The sequence below is a fragment of the Megascapheus bottae genome, chromosome 7, assembly GCF_031878675.1.
Source record: "Megascapheus bottae isolate mThoBot1 chromosome 7, mThoBot2.hap1, whole genome shotgun sequence".
Lineage (NCBI taxonomy): Eukaryota > Metazoa > Chordata > Mammalia > Rodentia > Geomyidae > Megascapheus > Megascapheus bottae.
Window position 1 is genome coordinate 36575397 of NC_143515.1, and position 20393 is coordinate 36595789.

General features: G+C 38.7%; 1 protein-coding gene across 2 annotated transcripts in view; it reads right to left on the bottom strand.

Annotated features, from left to right (window-relative positions):
• Positions 1 to 20393, bottom strand: part of Aplf (aprataxin and PNKP like factor) — a 61507-nt gene that overhangs the window by 8136 nt on the left and 32978 nt on the right. For both annotated transcript variants that reach the window (XM_090336768.1, XM_090336769.1), the window contains one exon: positions 436 to 482. In XM_090336768.1, coding sequence (XP_090192894.1) covers positions 436 to 482 — 47 coding nt within the window. The remainder of the gene's footprint in view (positions 1 to 435; positions 483 to 20393) is intronic.

Below are 20393 nucleotides of genomic sequence, written 5' to 3' on the forward strand. Positions count from 1 at the left end.
TAAAGTGCGTTCCAATAAGAAATGCAAATGAAACTCTTTTAGTGGGAGATAATTCTCATCACTAGTTGGTTTTATGCATGAATATACAAGCCAGCACAATCTGGGTAGTATGTGTCTTATCCTCTCCCTTGAGGGCAAATATAATTGTTTGTTGCATTTGTCTCTACATTATAAAAATGATGCACAGAAGCCAGAATTTGTTAAAAGGAAAAATATTTAAGTTTAGAAAGAGCAGAAGCAGAAAGTAAGATGAACTGGTGTGAATAGAATACATATCTGTCCCAAAAGCGTTAGTACCTACTAAGGGTGCTCTGGTTCTGAAGAAGGTGATTCAACTTGAACACTAGTTCAAATTAATCAAGGTTAAAAATTTGAACTAAGTCAGTTAAATTGCTGCTCCTAAAATCATGAAAATCCAGAGGCACACTTACTCACCTGGAACAGTACTATGTCTATACTCCATCTTATGCTGGGGATTCTTCCTGAAAAACAGAAAGAAGCAAAAATGAGGCCTAGTTTTAAAAAAATCATTAAGACTTTGAAAACTAAGCTAGAAAGTGAATAATCTACAAATAAAAGTAACCATAATAGGACTTGTGTTGAAAAATATTTGCCTTTTAATTATAGTATTTACTGAAGGCTTATTCCATGCCAGGTACATTTCTAGGTGCAAAGAAAAAGAGAATTAGATAAAGTTTGTCAGAGAAAGTACTTTTAAAGAATTTTAAAACAATACGGATATTACATTATCCAGATAATGCAAAACTGTGCTAGCAGCAACAAAACAACTGTTATACATGATTAGTATGTTGACTGGCACCTCTTTCTTAGGGGACCAACAAAACTGAACTGGGGTACATTAGCAATAGGTATGTGCTGAGGTGCATAATTGTCTATTATGTCTGCATCATAAATACTTTTACTGGACCATGTTTCATTCATTTATTCAGCAAGTACTGCTTGAATGTCTCACTATATTCTGACTCTAAGCAGGCAAAGAGGCCAAAATATTTGACAAGATACACATTCTTGCCCCTAAGGAGACAGTCTGGGGGCAGAGGCAAGACAGACATTAGATAAGCATTTTCTTAATTGAAAAACAACTTCTGTGAAGATGGGAAGTAACTTCTCATGACATCTTTCAGGACACAAGGACTACATAAAACCTCATTCTATTTCTTAGACTAAATAAGTTGTCTTTCTGAACAACCAAGATACTGTGTGTGTGTGTGTGTGTATGTGTGTGTGTGTGTGTGTGTGTGTGTGTGTGTGTGTGTGTGTGTGTGTGTGTACCGTGCACACCAGAACTGGAGCTTGAAATTCAGACCTTTCATTTTTACTTGGCATTTTTGCTGACAACTGGTACTGTACTGCTTGAGCCACAATTTTAGTTCTGGCTTTTTGTTGGTTAATTGGCTTCAAACCTGTGTCCTGAGATCTCAGCCTCCCAAGTTGGTAAGGATCATAAGCATGAGTAACCAATACCCAACTCTAAAACAACTTTTGAAAAATTAAATAATTTATGTTATATATGGATATAAATTTTTCCGATTAAGTCTTCCCTTCCAATTTTGTATTTCTAGATGCATCAAATGGACTAAAATGGTCAATCTCAGGAAGCAGATTCCCTAACCTCAAACCTAGTCTGTGAGGTACAAGAATAAAGAGCAGCTATGGTCTGAGTGGCCCATCTACCTACTCAGGCACAGATAAGCAATATGAGACTACCATCTATGCTTTCCAACTTAGGCAGTGACCACATATGACACAGATCCAGGCAAATTAATGAACTGTATTTTTAAAGGCTATAATAATTAGATGAACAAATCTTCCATTTATAAATCCCTTTGTAGTATTAATGTAAAAATGTCTCTGAAGGTTCCTTTCTATCATTTGAAAACGTGCACACTTTGTAAAATATTTTATAATAAAATTATACTTTCTAAGTACTATATTTTCTCCTTTGTACATTTGGCATTCAGTGAGATACTGATGAACAAAGTAACTAATATAATTTCTAACCATATAGAACCATCTACTTCATAATTACTTGTGCTTTCTTGTTTTCAGCAGTGACCATATTTGCTCTGAATATTCTCTTTATCTTTTCTCTTAATTTGTTGGACAATAGGAAGGAATATTACAGTTTGAAATCTGTTGTAACCATGGAAAATGCTTTTCATGGCAGACTTTACTTACTGCCACTTTTAAGACTTTCATCTGAAGCCCCCAGAAGCATTTGAACACTTGCCAAGGAAACTTTCTCTAATGACAATAAGTTTCTCTGCTCAGGAGAAAGGGACTATATGGCTACTAAGCACTTGAAATATGGCTAGGAGAGCTGAGGAACTGGATTTAAATTTTATTTACAATTTATTTATTTATTTACAGTTACATGTGGCTAGTATGCCACATATTGAACAACACAGGTTTAATTCACAAATCAAGAAAAGGAAGATCTTCCTTGCTCAGAAACAAATAAATAAAACATTTTCTTCCTTATACCTCTCAATAGAAGTAAAAATCCTAAAAAACAAAAAAAGTAAAAATTGTGTAAGTTAGAAGTGTTATCAAAACTAGGAAGATAATGACTAAAATAAAATCAGAGTAGTGACTAATATTAGGAAGGCTTATTGTTAATCCTGGTTTATCCACCTCCCTGTAGGCTGACTAAGCTTCAAGTTTCAGTTGCCTTGTTTGTAAAAGATATCAACAAACCTATACAGAAATGAAGCTGTTATGAGACCCCATGAGATAACACATAATAAGTCCTTAGTTTGAGTACTTGCTAAGTGTTAATGTTAATCACTGACTCACTGAGCAATTCAAGAAATTGTCACAGTGGACTTATTTCATGTCTAGCCTGAGTCAGATGTCAATGACACTTGGATGTTATTATTAGTGTCTTCTCTTTCTTATAGCTTTTCCTATAATGTGAACACTGAGCATTACAGGAATGCAATGCTCAGTTAATTAGGATCATAACTCAACAGTTTTGAGCACTGGAAAAAAGATTCTATTCAAGATTGTATGGTTGGGGTAATTAACCTAAATCTGACCTTTTGAAAGAAAGGAAATTTCAGACTTGAGAAAAATAAACTGGATAACTTAGAAGTGAGGGACAACCATAAAGATGGACAGCTGCAGTGATGATTTGTGGGAATATCTTTCCTTGCTGAACATGCTCATGCAACGTACTAAACATTAAGTTCCATCACTGTAAGTATATTAAGGCTGCATATATTAATGAAGCATAATTAATGCTGGGGCACTAGTAGAAGAGGAACCAAAAAATGAAGGGTTTTCTTTATCCTGAATCTAGCAAAAATATTACTGGTCATTTGAGACTGGTTATTTTAGACACCACAGATGAACTCTGAAATATCCCTTCAAAGGCTCATTTGTTGAGGTCCTGGTCCCTAGTTCAGAGTTTGTGGAAACTTTGAGGATGGGGTCCAGCTGGAGAAAGTAGGCTATTGAGAGCATGTCCTTGGGATATATACTCCAAAGCCCCTTCCCCTCCACTTCTCTCTGCCTCACATCCATGAGGAAGTGAGCAGCCTTCTTCTATCAGATGCTCCCATAATCATGGAAATTTGGGTCAATGGCATGGGGTCAAGAAGCCATGCTCAGCACCCACTGAAACCATATGCCAAAATGTATCCTGCTTTCCTTAAGTTGGTCACAACAATAAGAGAAGTAACCTATACATCTGGTAACTTTTCAGTTTGAAAAAAAACCAAACCTACTAAAAATTGTGGACAAGGATACAATGGTGAAGTCCCATTACTTTCATAAGATCCTTCAATTATTAACATTCTACCTATACGGATGTCTTAGGATTACTAGCTATAGTTATTTGAGATTTAAAGGCTTTGAACCACAATCCTCAGATCTCAGTGACATCAGTAGCTGCAATTATACATGTGAGCCACTACTGCCCAGCAGCATGAGAATTTTTATAGTAATATGTATTAGCAAACCACTCTAGGTAATATATATTAGCAATATTAAATCTTTAAATTCATAATTATAAAAATTTTCACCTTATTGGTAAACTAAGCCTATGCATTTTTTGTAGGTATTAAATATGTTTCCTTAATCTTGCTTTCCAATAGTTCACTATTAATGTTTATATATTCTAATGACTTTTATGATGATTTTATATCCTATAACTTTACTGAATTCATTTATTAGTTCTAACAAAACTTTTGTAGAGTATTTAGGGATTTCTCTCTATATAAGAGCATGTCATAAACTGTATTTTTCTATTAAATAGGAAACATGGACATTTGTTTCATCACCTTTACAACTTCTTTTTAAATTTAATTTATTGTAAAGGTGATGAACGGGGGGTTTACAAGTTACAAAGTAAGGTAAGGGGGTCGGGAGCATGGCCTAGTGCTTCTTGCCTAGCATGCATGAGGCCATGGTTTGATTCCTCATTACCATATACACAGAAAAAGCCAGAAATGGTGCTGTGGCTCAAGGAGTAGAGTGCTAGCCTTGAGAAAGCCCAAGGATAGTACCCAGGCTCTGAGTTCAAGCCCCAAGTCTGGCAAAAAAAAAAAAGTAAGGTAAGGAGTACATTCTTTTTAAACACTGTTATACCCTTGCTTGTTTTCTCCTGCTTACTCTTACCTACTCCCCTTCTTCCCCCATGCCCAGTGGTAAAGTGCATTTCCAAAACAATGTCTATTGAGTATCAATACATCATCCTTTGTCCTGCTGCTTCTGTGATTCCCTTTCCCTTCCATGGATCAGATACATTTATATACAAGACAAAGCATACAGAAAACTACAACAAAAGGAGAAAAATAAAAAATAACTGCATATAGGACATAGAAAGCATCTCTTGTTTCCAATTCTTGGAGATCATTTTGATACACTTCATATATGGCCCTGTGCACTTAGCGACTAGGCTATTGAGATCCTCTGTTAAAAATACCATAGGCATATTGTAGTATTTACAAATGAGAGAAACCATGAAACCTACATTTCTTTGGGCCTGGCTTCCCTTAATATAATTTTTCCCATGTCTTTCCATTTCCTTACTAATGGGGCAATCCATTCTTTCCGAAGAAGACATACAACTCCATTGTGTATGTATCTTGATCCATTCATCTACCAAGAGGCATCTGTACTGATTCCATATCTTAGCTACTGTAATAATATTGTAATAATGCTGCAATGAATATAGTTGTGCTTGTAGCTTTACTGTGGTTTTGTTTGTGGTCATTTGTGTAAATGCCCAGGAATGGGATTGCTGGGTCACAGTGCCTCCCAGAGTGGTTAAACAAGTTTACACACCCACCAACAAGTGTAATAGCTTTCCCTTATGTCCACATCCCCACCAGCATCTGTTGTTATTAGATTTCTTAATAACAGCCATTCTAATTGGTGTAAGATAGAATCTGCAAGTTTTAATTTGCATTTCTTCTATGACCAGAGATGTTGAGCATTTCTTCATGAGTCTATTGGCCATTCTTATTTCCTCTCAGAGAAGTCTCTCTTTGTTTTTAGCACACTTGTTAATAGGGTGGTTGTTTCTTAGAGGGTCGTTCTGAGGGAGATTCAATTTTTTGAGGCTCTTGACTGTTGTATGGATAGGGAAGCTCTTTTCCTGATCTGTGGGCTATTTTTCTTGCTATGTCCTTTGCCATGCAGAAGCCCTGTAGTTTAATGCTATCCCATTTATCAAACCTTTCTTTAATGTATTGTGCTTCTGGGTCTTTATTAAGAAAGTTTTGAGCTATGCAATGTGCCCTAGTATTTCTCCTATTCCTTCCTGTAACATTTTCAGGGGATCTGCTTTTACTTGGAGGTCTTTGATCCATTTGGAATTGATTCTGGTGAAGGGTGATATGTAAGGATATAACTTCAGTTTTCTGTATGTGTGTAGCCAATTCTGTGGGCACCATTTGTTGAAGAGGCTGTCTTTCTTCCACCCTGTTCTTTTTTGGGCTCCCTTATCAAAGATTAAGTGACCATAGGTCTGTGGGTTCATTTCTGGGTCTTTTGTTCTATTCCATTGGTCCTCAGGTCTGTTCTTGTGCCAGCACCAAGCTGTTTGTTTTAGTACAGCTTGGTAATAGCATTTGAAGTTTGGTATTGATATTCTTCCAGTGCTGTTCTTCCTGCTAAGAATTGTTTTTGCTATTTGGGGTCTTTTATTGTTCCATATGAATTTTTGGTAAAATAATCATTTTTTTAAGTGAAAGTCGTTTGCAATACAAGCAAGTTTTTAATTCTCATTGATTGGAATAAAAGCAGTTTCTGGACTGAAAACGACCTTCTTATAGTTAATGATAATTTACAATTATTATATTTAGTAAACATCAGCATATGAATCCTGATGCTTATCAGAAGGAAATACCTCTGAGAGGCAGTTTTTCTATTGGATATATATCAGACTACTCCTTGTCTTATTACGTTGACATGACTGTCAATATGCTGAAATTGCTTGGCACTCACACTTATAAACAGTCAAAGTACTCACTGAGTCTTTTTACATAAACCTAAAACTAAAATATTTTAGAATTTCCTGCCATTAACAATTGGTATTGCTTCTCCATGAAACGATGAAAATCTGACAATCATATTAAGCGGCGTCAGTTGTAACAGGTTGCTGAAGTACAACTTGCTCAGCACTATAAGACACTTAACTCAGTTACTCAGGTCATCTGGCAGCACTGAGTTGTTCACGAATGCTTAATAGAGAGCTACCACTCCATTGTGGACCTGTTCATATCCATTTTTATCTTATTTTTTAAACTTTAGAGCTTGTAGAATCAGAAGAGCTTAGCCAGAATGTAAACTAAACCACTGACTTATAGCAAATCTGTGAACTAAGCCTCTTTCTTTATCTGAAAGGCAAAGGTATAACTAATTTCTTTGTTCTGAGGTTTAGATGAAATAATATAAATGAATAGCTGTGGGCTATTAAGCATTTCATAGATATTAGTAATTTTATAGACATAAAGACATACTATCTTTTCCAAATAAGCTTACATTGTAGCTAGGTGGCAACTATGAAAAAAATCAAGGTAGGGGGAGGGAAAGTGGGAGAAAAATGAGACAGAGGATACCAATGTTTGATGGGAAATGTACCCATTACTTTATGTATAACCCATGTAGCCCCTCTTTTCATCACTTGGACAATAAAATTAAATTTTAAAAAATCAAGGTGACAAATTTTCCCTAGAATAATATACAAGTCCATATGATTTTTAAAATCTGAAGTGATGTGGGAAAACAAGATGATTAGGAGGGGAGGGAACCGGGGACACAAACATGAGAAGTGGTATCAATGTACGAGAAGTAATGCACCTGCTATCTGATGAATATAACTGTAACCCCTCTACACATTATCCTTACATTAAAAAATTTAAAAGTTGGTTAACATGGATTCATTCATTTTCATGCATATATATTGAATTTAGTGCTTAATTTACCAAGACTAGGAGTGATGCATAAAATCCTATTACTCACCACAGGAAAGGAATGAGTCAGAGACAAGAAGAGCAATCACTAGATTATGCTGGACATTATGTATCTAATGTTCTAGTTCAGACAAGTGCCTTAAACTAATCAAATCCATTAAATAGTGAGAGTCTTTCAACAAAAATCAGTGTATAGCACAAAAGAAATCAGTTAAATGAGTAAGAAAAACATCTAGTTTTTTCAAATAATCATTTTCAAATAGAATTTAATTTTGTCAGAAAATGTTAACAATGCTTATAGTCCAGAAAAAAAAATTTTGTAACTACATATCCTATTCTAAACACTAATCTTCTATATTAGAGGATACAAAAATCTTTATTTTTACTACAATATTCATCTAATTACGCTATCAAAATTTATTTTCCCTGTTTCATCCTTGGATGAAATAGCAAAAAATGAGATCTATTCCCATATGCACAGCTTCCTGCTTCCATGCTTGCTCTGTAATGACAAAACTGTGATCCTACATGATAATACTTGATAATACAATTTTTAAAACATGAAAAAGTAAGTAGTTGGCATGCAGTATAAGACCACTTACCATAGTATATACAACCCTGAGTATACCTAGATATATCAAAAAGAAAAACCAAAGTTTCACAGATTCAAGAAATTAAGACTGAGAAGCAAAATAATAATAATAAATATAAACCTAGTGTTCAATTAAGATATTGTTTCTATTAGAGAATAATGTGAACATTGTTTCTAGTTTTTGCCAGTTTATTGATCATTTCAGTGGCTTATTTTATGATTTGTGAAAATTTAGTATTTTTCATATGTGGCTATAGTAAAAACTGGCAGGCCTATGACCGGCTTTGACCAAACTAAATTGAAACATTCTATCACTCTGATATAGTAAAAACAACTTCTAGTACTGAACAATACATAGATAGTAAATGATTCTCAAAAATGTTAAAGCAGTCGGGCCTGTGGCACATAACTGTAATCTAGTTACTAGAGGCTGAAATCTAAGGATCACAGTTTGAAACAAGCCTCGGCAAAAAAGACTCTTATCTCTAATTATCCAGCACAAACTTGGGAGTAGAGGTATAGCTGACATGATGGAAGGCCAGCCTTAAGTGGAAAAAGTAAAGCAAGAGCTCAAAGCCCTAAGTTCAAGCCCCAGTACCAGCACAAAGAAAAAACAAAAATAGAATGTTAAAGAGGAAACTGATAATATAACTTTACTTATGATAATAATAAACCTAATATTATTTTGTATAATAATGATAATTGTGAGAAGACGATATACAAATACATATTATTGTTCTGCAATTCAAATTTCTATTATCTTATTTAACTAAAAAATTAATGATTTCTTCAAATTAATTTATCTGAAGGTTTCTTATTCTTTCTACTAAAGTATAATAATACTTTTTTGTTGTTCTGTTACTATGTAGGTTTCTTGTTTTTTAACTATACTTTGTCATTATATTAAAATAATGATTACCACGACTATTTTAGAAAGCCATGACTGAAGTATTGGCAAGATCAATTCTGTTCTGGAGGAGAAGGAAGATTTGATTTTGACCTTAACAGCTTTGTCATACAAATTCAATCATCCTATTTCCTTATTTTTGAAACAGTAGGTAAAGTAAGCAACAATATCTCACATTCTGCAAAAGTCTCTCAATAAATAAAACTGACAAGAGAAAAAACTTCAGTTTTTATTTGCAACTAGAATCAGGATATAAAACAATTCAGTAGGAAAAAAACAGTCCCTAGTTATATAGATATGATCAGACACAAATGTGAACACATTTGTTAGCATTAGTAGGCTAGTGGCCTTACAATCATTTCTGTTGACTATTTTCTGCTCTGACCTTTTTTTTTAGAGATTCATAGATACAGCAATGTTTTACACCATTTGTTTTATCAAGTCTTTGTGCTTTTCTCCAGAATAGACACATTCGGATTTTGCTTCTAGAAAAAACATAAGGCACCATGGTGAACCAATGCTCTTATAACTAAGAAAAAAAACCCTACAGATTCTTACATATATGACAGAATTATAATACTATAAAGTGACATATTTGATAGGACTTTAAATAGTATTAAGGATTCATTTAAGCTGAATACTAGTGGCTCTTAGCTGTAATTATAGTGACTCAGGAGATAGAAATCAGAAGGCTTATGATTTGAGATAAATTCAGGCAAAAAAAATCTCATGAGACTTCATGCCAATCAATCCCTGGGCATAGTGGCACACAGCTTGTCAAATGAGATCAGAAAGACTATGGGTACAGGCCAGCCGAGGAACAAAAATTGCAACACTTGATTTAAGTAGAGCAATCTGGACATGGTAATGCATGCCTGTCATCCATTATAGTAAAACAAATAAATAGGAGGTTTGTCTTTCTGAAAACTTTTTCTCTCATTGAAATTTTATAGTTTCTCAAGAAATGCTTTATGCTTATACTTATTCCTAAGAATCTGATACTTTTTGATGTTATAAATATCTTTAACTTTTATTTCCTAACTGGTTGGCATTGGAATATAGAAATTCAATTGATTTCATACATTGATCTTTATATCCAAAAACCTTGCAAAGCACTTATTAATATTTATAATTCATTGGAAGGCTACTTTGGTTTTTTTTTTTTTGCCAGTCCTGGGCTTGAGCTCAGGGCATGAGCCCTGTCCTTGGACTAGAGCTTTACCACTTGAGCCTCAGCACCACTTACAGCTTTTTTCTATGTACGTGGTACCGAGGAATCAAACCCGGGTCTTCGTGCATGCTAGGCAAGCACTCTACCACTAGGCCAAACTCCAGGCCCCAGAAGGCTACTTTGTATTTCCTATGATACAGTAATAATCTGTAAATTTTGTAAGTTTCCTTTCAAGACTTATCCAGTTTTTTGTCTTGTCCTGTCATACTTTGTTGGGAGCCAGAGTGGAATCAAACTGTACCTTGATTTGCATCAGACAATGGCTTTATTGTCTTATTGTTTTCTGGCCTTATTCTGTTTAAATGACCTGAGATTTACCATATGAATGTAACACCTGGAAGTTCCCGGGGTCTCAAGGAGGGAAGAGGCTGGAGTGGAAAATAAACACAAGGCAGTCTCGGCAGTCTTTTCCTGGACTGCAGACATCCCGGACCCGGTGTGTCTGTCTCTCTTCTTTTTCTTCCTGGTCCTTGCCCCCTATTTCAGGAACCCCAATCTGCGAACCCTGGTTTGCTGCCGGCTGGCCCCAGCAATACTTGCTTTGAATTTCCACTGCAAAGATGGAAATGGAAATACCTTGTCTAATTTCTGATGTCAAAAGAACATCTTAGTATGTTACTTCCAAGAACATTGCTGCAGTTTATGTAAATATCCCTTATAATACAGAAGCTCCTTTCCATCTCTGTTTTGTAGGGTTTTTTTGTTTTGTTTTGTTTTGTTTTTTTTTTGTGGGTCATGTGGCTTGAACTTGGCCTGGCCCCTGTCCCTGACCTCTTTAGCACAAGGCTACCACCCTACCCTTGAGCCAAGCCCCATTTCCCATTTTCTAGAGGTTAATTGGAAATAAGAGTCCCAGGTTCTTTTGTGCCCGGGCTGGCTTTGAACCTTGATCCTCAGATCTCAGCCTCCTGAGGATTACAGGCATGAGTCTCCACACCCAGCTTGTAATTCATTTTTATCATGAATAAATGCTGATTTTTGTCACTGGAGAGATGTCCATTAATTTCTACTTATCCTGATCATATGGTATTTTTAGTATTAAAACATGTATTCCTTTAAAAATTCCTTCCTAAATAATCCCATCTGGTCACATTGAATTTTCCTTCTTATTTATAGGCTGAATCAGTTTTTAGTTCTTTCCTGGTACTTACAACTACTCTGAAAAGTAAGCTTATCTTGTAATCTTTCCTTTCTTGTATCATTCTTGTTGGGTTTTGTCACAACTTATTATGAGTTATTTTTATCTGTATGCAATAATTTTTTCTTAAAATAAGTAATACAACTTGCCATAAAAGCAAATATGACCTGTAATTCCTCTGAATGCATTTAGTTATGCACTTAGTATCTCTAAGGTTATAGAACTGTTTCACTTTCTTTTTTCTTACATCTGCTTTTTAAGGTTGTATTTTTCTAGAAGGCTGTCCCATTTCTCTTAAATTTTCCATTTTATTGGCAAAGTCAATCATAATATCCTCTTATTATCTATAGGATTCTCTTTCTGCTTGTTCAGTAGAGCATTTACTTTTCAGGTGGTAAAACATCACGTTTTCTTTTCCTTTCCAGTTTCAGAAACTAATTTTGTCCTCTGATTGAAAACCACAATCATTAACGCAGTGACAACTTTAGGTGGCCATATTTGAAATTATCTAGAACAAATGGCTATATTGGGCTAGGCATAGCATACAACTCCTGTAATTTCAGCAGGATAATAGAGACTGAAAGGATCAAAGTTGGGCCAGGAGTTTGGCCTAGTGGTAGAGTGCTTGCTTGCCTAGCATGCACGAAGACAGGGGTTTGATTCCTCAGTACCACATACAGAGGAAAAAGCCAGAAATGGTGCTGAGGCTCAAGTGGTAGAGCTCTAGCCTTGAGAAAATCCAAGGACAGTGCTCAGTCCCTGAGCTCAAGCCCAGGACAGGCAAAAAAAAAAAAAGAAAAAAGAAAAAAAGGATCAAAGTTCAAGGCCAGCCTAGGTAAAAAGTTAGTGAGCTACCACAATAAACCAGCTGTGGTGATGCACGTTTATAATCTCAACTACAAGGAAAGTAAGAGTATAATCAAAGTCTGAGGCTTATAAAGGTATAAGAACCTATCCAAAGAAAAACTGAATACCAAAAAGAGCTATGAGAAAGGCTCAAGTGACAGAGGGTCTGCCTGGCAAACTCAAGCTCCTGAAGTCACACCACAAAGATGTTGTTCTAGTATGATACTCTCCATGTTGACATTGGTAGTTCAGTTCAATTCAAATTCAATTTGTTAATAAAATTTTTGACAAGGACAAGATCCTTTGCTGTCTAGATCCTTACTGCCTAGAGTAAGACATGCTGATAAGAAAACATTCTCAAAATTCAAGCCCTACTCTATGTATGGTACAGAGAAACATAGAGAGGCTTTCTCACTCTTCTGTTATGATTGAGTTTTAGGTGTTAGCAAGAATAATAAAGTAGGAGAAGTTAAGAAGGCAGAAAGTCAGAGATAACATCCCCAAGGTCTTATATTACCTGACCTGCATTCTAAAGTCAGAAATAAAGATAATTTCAGCAACTTATAATATTTGAAACCTCTACAGTTTATGATCATCTAAAAGAAACATCATTCTACCTATTAACAAAATGAAAATTTTGAAAGAAGGAAGATGGCGCCGAGACAATAGGGACGCTGCCTAGCTCTCTCTGACAAGAAGAGAGAACCAGGGAGTCCCACGAGCCAACTACCTTAAGAAATCCACAACAACAAACTCAAAAAGCAATGGAGAAGGACTCAAACCGGAAAAGAAATCCAGATAAAGCTCACATCCAACTTTCTCAAAGAATTCGGAACAAGAGGACCCCTCCCCCACCTCTCGCCCAAAGCCGCGGAAAGCCGCGAAAAGCGGCTTGAGCGGGTGCCAGCTCCATGCCAGGAAAGCGGCGGCTGGCGCTGGCTCCAGCCATGAAAAGCGGCGGCAGTGGAGGGCACCAGGCTGGGAGCCCAACTGCTACAGAAACCAGCACAGAACTGGGCCAAGAACAGCGGAAGCAGCAGAACCCAGATGCGGAACCAGAACAGCAAGCAGTGGAACCCAGACGCAGAACACAGGCGGCAGCAGAGACCCGAGGGGAGTGAAAGACTCCCCACCACCATGGAGCACCCGCAGACGGACGCAGAGGCATGAGTAATACAGCAATACAGCGCGTCCCCAAACACATCGGGAAAGCGGAGCGGGTGCCAAGCAATAGAACTTAACTCAGACCCCAACACCCCGCCCGAGAAAGACTGGCGGGAGCAGGGGGGCAAGGAATTTAGAATCCTGTCCCTCCCCTCAACAGCCCCCTCCCTCAGGCCATTGACTGGAGATTGACAGGCAGGCTACCTAAGACCCAGCATCCACCAAGGGAGGCGGGGCTGTCCCAACTCCCACCTGCACAACGGGCTCAACCCCCAGCCCTCTGACTGGAGACTGACAAGTGGGCGGACCCTAAGACTCAGCACCCCACCAGGGGAGGCGGAGCTGTCCCAGCTCCCACCCGCCCACCAGGCTCCTCTCCCAGGCCACTGGATCTGGAGAGTGGAGGGCGTTGGGACCCTGCTTTACAACAGTGGGTAGGGGGTGCAGGAAAATAGGAGCCAGCATCTGCCCCCCCTCAATTCTTGAGCAGGGCATCCTCCAGCTGGGAATCCTGAGCAAGACAGCACCGAGGGGCCCCCCACAGTCACAGACTCTGACAAAGCAGTGAAAACACAGCAGGGATCTGAAGGGCCGACCAGCAGCCAAGCTCCCCTTCTGAGAACCAAAAAGGCGTGGCTCCGCCCTTGGAGCCCATGTCCCCAGCTGGGCTCCGTCCCTGGGAACAGAGGGGTCTCCTGCTGGTCCTGCTGAGAGGTCCTGAAACTCTCAATCCCCAGACCCTTGGCTTGGGGCCGCCCCTGGAAGCAGCACAGGAAAATGTCTGCCAACCAGGCTCAGACGGAAGCTCTCAGATCCATCCCATGGTCCACTGTGAGGCCACTGGTTGGGCTAAGAGCTAGTCGTGCAGCAACACATAAGTTTTATTCTAATACTTTCCAAACTTTGTACTCAAATACGATACTTACTTACCCCCTGACCTCTCTCATTCTATTTTTCTATCTCTGGACCTCTGTTCGTCTTTCAACCCTTATACTACACTTGATGGCTGTTGAGCAACACTGTATATCTAGGTGTTTAATTATTCTCTAGGCTCAGAGGGACCTAAAGACAATAGAGATTGGATTGAGAGGCTTATTTTTTTGGGTATAAATCGCTTATCAGTGGATGTATTAGACTGGTCTGTAAGTGCACAAAAAGAAAGAGTGTTAACACCAATCAAAACTTGTGAACATCTAGAGTCTGCCAGCTACAGACTCTAGATCGTGTTTAGTATTAATCTTGCTCCCATTTTCAAATGGGCAGAACAAGAAACTCAAGAAAAATGTCAAATCAGGAAACAACACCTCCCACCTCCCCCACCCAATGTAAACAGCCAATGGAACAGTCACTGGCAATCCTAGAGGAGAGTCTTCCAAGTGCTGTACAAATGCAAATGATAAACATCATTAATGAAAAATGTAAAAATATAAAGAAAGAGATAAGGGAGGAAGCCATAGCTGAATAAGAGGAAACCATAAACAAGGTGATAAGTGAAAAAGAAGCCATAAAGGAGGCCACAATAAAGGTTTTTCAAAGAAAGATGGATGAATTCATAGAATCCACAAATAAAAAGGTGACCAAACTCCAGCAAATGTTCAAAGAAAATAAAGCTACTGGGGCCCGGGAGTTTGTCCTAGTGGTTAAAGTGCTTGCCTAGAATGCACAAAGACCCGGGTTTGATTCCTCGGTATCCCACATACACAACCAAGCCGGAAGTGGCAGAGACGAGACACAACCAAGCCGGAAGTGGCAGAGACGAGACTGCAACAAGCGACAGAGAGCGAAAGCAAGCAAGCGGAGCCCAACCGAGTGGTGGCCAGAGCAAGCGGGGCGGAGCGAGCAGGGCCGGAGTGTGCGGGAGCGAGCCGAGCCAGAGCCAGCGAGGCCGGAGCGAGCGGGGCCAGAGCGAGAAGGGGCCGGAGCGAGCAGAGCCAGGAGCAAGCGAGAGCTGGCCGGGCCGGAGCGAGCGGGGCCAGAGCAAGCCAGGAGCAGGGCCGGGCCGGAGCGAGCGGGGCCAGGAGCAAGCTGGAGCGAGCCAGGCGGAAGCGAGCAGGGCCAGAGCGAGCGGGGCCAGGAGCATGCGAGAGCGAGCCTGACCGGAGCAAGCAGGGCCGGAGCGAGCGGGGTGGAGCGAGCGGGGCCGGAGCGAGCGGGGCCGGATCGAGCGGGGCAGAAAGAGAAGGGGGCCAAAAAACAAAAAAAAAAAAAAAAAAGAAAATAAAGCTACTGAGCTAACCACTCAAATGGAAATCAAGGAGCTAAAGAAATCCATACATGATCTAAAAGAAGAGATGCAAGGCATCAAAAATGAGCAATTAGAAGCAAGGGAGATGAAAAATAAATTAGATACCTTTGATAGCAGGTTAGACAATGCAGAGGAGAGAATTTCTGGGGCTGAAGATAATTTAGTTATTATAGAGAAAGAACAGAAAATGAGTCAATCCACATCTAGGAAAAATGAGAGAGCGCTTCAGGAGGTCCAAGATACAATTAGGAAGCCTAATTGGTATTCAGGAGGGCGTGGAGAAAGAGGTCAATGGTATTGGAAATATACTTCAGGGAATCATCTCAGAGAATTTCCCAAATATCCACAAGGGCAGGCCCATCCAGATACAAGAAGCTTTTAGAACCCCAAACAGACCTGACCAGAAAAGAACATCCCACCGCCACATCGTAATCCGAACTGGATCAATAGAAACCAAAAAAAGGATCCTAAAGGCAGCCAGGGAAAAGGGTTCAGTAACCTATAAAGGAAAACCAATCACAATAACCCCAGATTTCTCAGCAGAGACCATGCAAGCAAGAAGTGACTGGAAGCATATATGTCATGCCCTTAAGTCAAATAACTACCAACCAAGAATACTGTACCCAGCTAAGCTCTCATTCATAACTGAGGAAACAATAAAAACATTCCATTCCAGGGAAAAGCTGCAACAATATGTCGCAACAAAACCAACACTACAGAGAATTCTCAAAGATGTTCCATACATAGAAAACCAAAATAAATGCAATATAGGGAAAGAAATGGCACCTAAACAGCATACCATCTAAGGACCACAAGAACTGTCAAGACACAGGCCCTAATAAAAACTTTTAAAAATGGTAGGAACTAATAAATATCTCTCAATCCTAACTCTCAATATCAATGGACTTAACTCTCCAATTAAATGGCATAGGCTGTCTAGTTGGATCAAAAAGCAAGAGCCATTGTTCTGCTGTCTTCAAGAGACACATCTTACCCCAAAAAACAATCATCTTTTGAAAATGAGAGGTTGGAATAAACTCTATCAAGCTAACGGCCCCCATAAACAGGCTGGAGTTGCCATCCTCATATCAGATAAAATAGACTTCAAACTGAAATTAGTAAGAAAAGACAAAGAAAGTTACTACATACTACTAAAGGGATCTTTCCTCCAGGAAGACATAACGATCCTAAATATTTACACACCCAATCCCGGAGGTCCGAACTTCATCAAGCAAACTTTACTTACACTGAAACCATACATAGATCGAAATACAGTGACTGTCGGTGACTTTAACACACCACTCTCACCTATGGACAGATCAACAAGGCAAAAACTCAACAGAGAAACCTTAGAACTGAACAACTATATAGACCAACTAGATCTAACAGACATCTCCAGAATATTCCACCCAGCAACAACACAATATACGTTTTTCTCAGCAGCATATGGAACATTTTCCAAAATAGATCACATCTTAGGCCATAAAACAAACCTGGACAGATTAAGAAACACTGAAATTATTTCATGTACACACTCAGACCACAAAGGCATCAAATTGGAACTGAACACACATCTCCACCAATGAAAACCCGGTAACTCATGGAGACTGAACAACACATTGTTGAATCACCAATGGGTCATCGAAGAGATCAGAACAGAAATCCAACAGTTTATGAAATTTAACAGTAAGGAGCACACAAAATACCAACTCCTTTGGGACACAGCAAAGGCAGTACTCAGAGGAAAATTTATAGCGCTGAGTGCCTACAACAACAAGTTGGAAAAATTGCAAACCAACAAGTTAATGTCTCACCTTAAGCTCCTGGAAAAAGAGCAACAAACCAACCCTCATCCCAGTAGAAGAAAGCAAATAATTAAAATCAAAGCAGAATTAAATGATTTGGAATCCAAAAAAACTATAGAAAGAATCAACAAAACAAGGAGTTGGTTCTTTGAAAGAATTAAAATTGACAAGCCCTTATCAAATCTTACCAAAAAAAGAAGAGAGCATATCGAAATAAACAAAATCGCAGATGAAAATGGTAATATCATGACAGAAATTACCAAGATCCAGAATATCATGAGGGAATACTTCTCAAACCTTTACGCCAACAAATTTGAGACTCTAGAAGAAATGGATGAATTCCTAGCCAATGTTAACATACCCACACTGAACCAAGAAGAACTAACCCAACTCAACAGGCCTATTTCAAGCTCTGAAACAGAAATGGCAATTAGAGAACTTCCACCTAAGAAAAGCCCAGGGCCAGATGGATTCACTGCTGAATTCTATAAGGTCTTCAAAGCAGAGCTCACACCAATACTCCTCAAGCTCTTCAACGAAATTGAAAATGAAGGTTCCTTACCAAACTCATTCTATGAAGCCAGTATAACCCTCAGCCCCAAACCAAACAGAGATTCATCAAAGAAAGAGAACTATAGACCTATCTCTTTGATGAACATCGATGCAAAACTTCTCAACAAAATACTGGCCAACCGTCTACAACAACTCATCAAAAAAATTATACACAATGATCAAACTGGATTCATCACGGGGAGGCAAAGCTGGTTCAACATACGCAAATCAATTAATATAATTCAACACATCAACAGGAGCAAGGACAAAAATCACATGATTGTCTCAATAGACGCGGAAAAGGCATTTGACAAGATCCAACACCCCTTTATGTTAAAAGCTCTGGAGAAACTAGGAATCCATGGAACATTCCTCAATGTAATAAAGGCTGCGTATGAGAAACCCACTGCTAGCATTACACTTAATGGTGAAAATCTAAAGCCATTCCCTCTAAAATCAGGAACGAGACAAGGATGCCCACTCTCTCCACTACTCTTTAACATAGTACTAGAATTCCTAGCCAGTGCAATAAGGCAAGAAGCAAGCATAAAGGGGATCCAAGTAGGGAAAAAGGAAATAAAACTATCCCTCTTTGCAGATGACATGATTCTGTATTGAAAGAATCCTATAGACTCTACTCCCAAGCTCCTTGAGCTGATTCAAAACTTTGGAAGAGTAGCAGGCTATAAAATCAACCCTCAAAAATCAACTGCCTTCCTTTACGCCAACAGTGAGAGGAACGAGGCAATAATCAGGAAAGAAACTCCTTTTGCAATAGCCTCAAAGAAAATAAAGTACCTAGGAATTAGCTTAACTAAGAATGTAAAGGACCTTTTTGACGAAAACTTGAAAACCCTAAAAAAGGAAATTAAAGCAGAACGAAGGAAATGGAAAAACCTCCCATGCTCCTGGATTGGAAGAATCAACATTGTGAAAATGACAATCTTGCCAAGAGCTATCTATAAATTCAACATAATACCCATCAATATCCCAAATTTCATATGGAATAATAAAAGACCCCGTATAGCAAAAACACTTCTTAGCAGAAAGAACGGCGCCAGAGGAATTTCAATTCCAAACTTCAGACTCTATTACAGAGCTATAATTATCAAAACAGCCTGGTACTGGCACAAGAACAGGCCTGAAGACCAATGGAATAGAACTGAGGACCCAGATATTAAACCACAGACCTATGGCCACCTAATCTTTGACAAGGGAGCCAAAAAAATAGAATGGAAGAAAGACAGCCTCTTCAACAAGTTGTGCTGGCAGAACTGGTTAAGCACCTGCAGAAAACTAAAGCTGGATCCTTCTTTGTCACCTTGCACTAGAATTAACTCCAAATGGATCAAAGACCTGGAGGTAAAAGCTGACACACTGAAACCTCTACAGGAAGGAATAGGAGATACACTAGGCCTCCTTGGCACAGGTCGAAACTTTCTTAATAAGGACCAAGAATCACAACAAATCAGAGAAAGGCTGGATAAGTGGGACTGCATTAAACTGCAGAGCTTTTGTATGGCAAAGGACATAGCTAGTAAACTAATTAGGAAGCCTACAGAGTGGGAGAAAATCTTCACCAAACAAACAATGGACAAAGGCCTCATATCTAAAATATATCAACAACTCAAAAAATTGAATCACTCCAAAACTAACCTCCAAAGTAACAACCATCCCATTAAAAAATGGGCCAAAGACTTAAAGAGAGTCTTCTCTGAAGAAGAAACAAAAATGGCCTATAGACACATGAAGAAATGCTCAACATCTCTGGTCATGAAAGAAATGCAAATCAAAACAACGCTAAGATTTCACCTCACTCCAGTTAGAATGGCCAGGATCAGGAAAACGAATAATAACAGATGCTGGAGGGGATGCGGCTAGGAGGGATCACTACTACACTGTTGGTGGGAGTGCAAACTCATTCAACCACTATGGAAAGCAGTGTGGCAGTGCCTCAAAAGGCTAAACATAGAACTCCCCTATGACCCAGCAATTCCACTACTTGGCATTTACCCAACCATCCAGAAACAAGGACATACTAAATCCACTAGCACAACAATGTTCATTGCAGCACTATTCACCATAGCAAAGATATGGAACCAACCTAGATGTCCCTCAGTTGATGAGTGGATCAACAAGTTGTGGTATTTGTACACAATGGAATTCTATGCTGCTGTCAGAAAGAATGACATCACCCCATTTGTTAGGAAATGGAAAGACTTAGAAAAAATCATATTAAGTGAAGTAAGCCAGACTCAAGGGAACTTAGGCTCAATGGTTTCCCTCATTCGTCATAATCAGTAGAAACCTTGGGCTCTACTAGCAGAGATCTGCAATAGAGCAAAATCTTGATACATAAGGCCATATAATGTGAAGCTAATTGAAAGGACCTCCAGGATATTGAAACAAAAGCCATATAATGAATGATTGTTGTCCTTAATGTACTATGTTGTCTCTCATCTCCTTTGCTG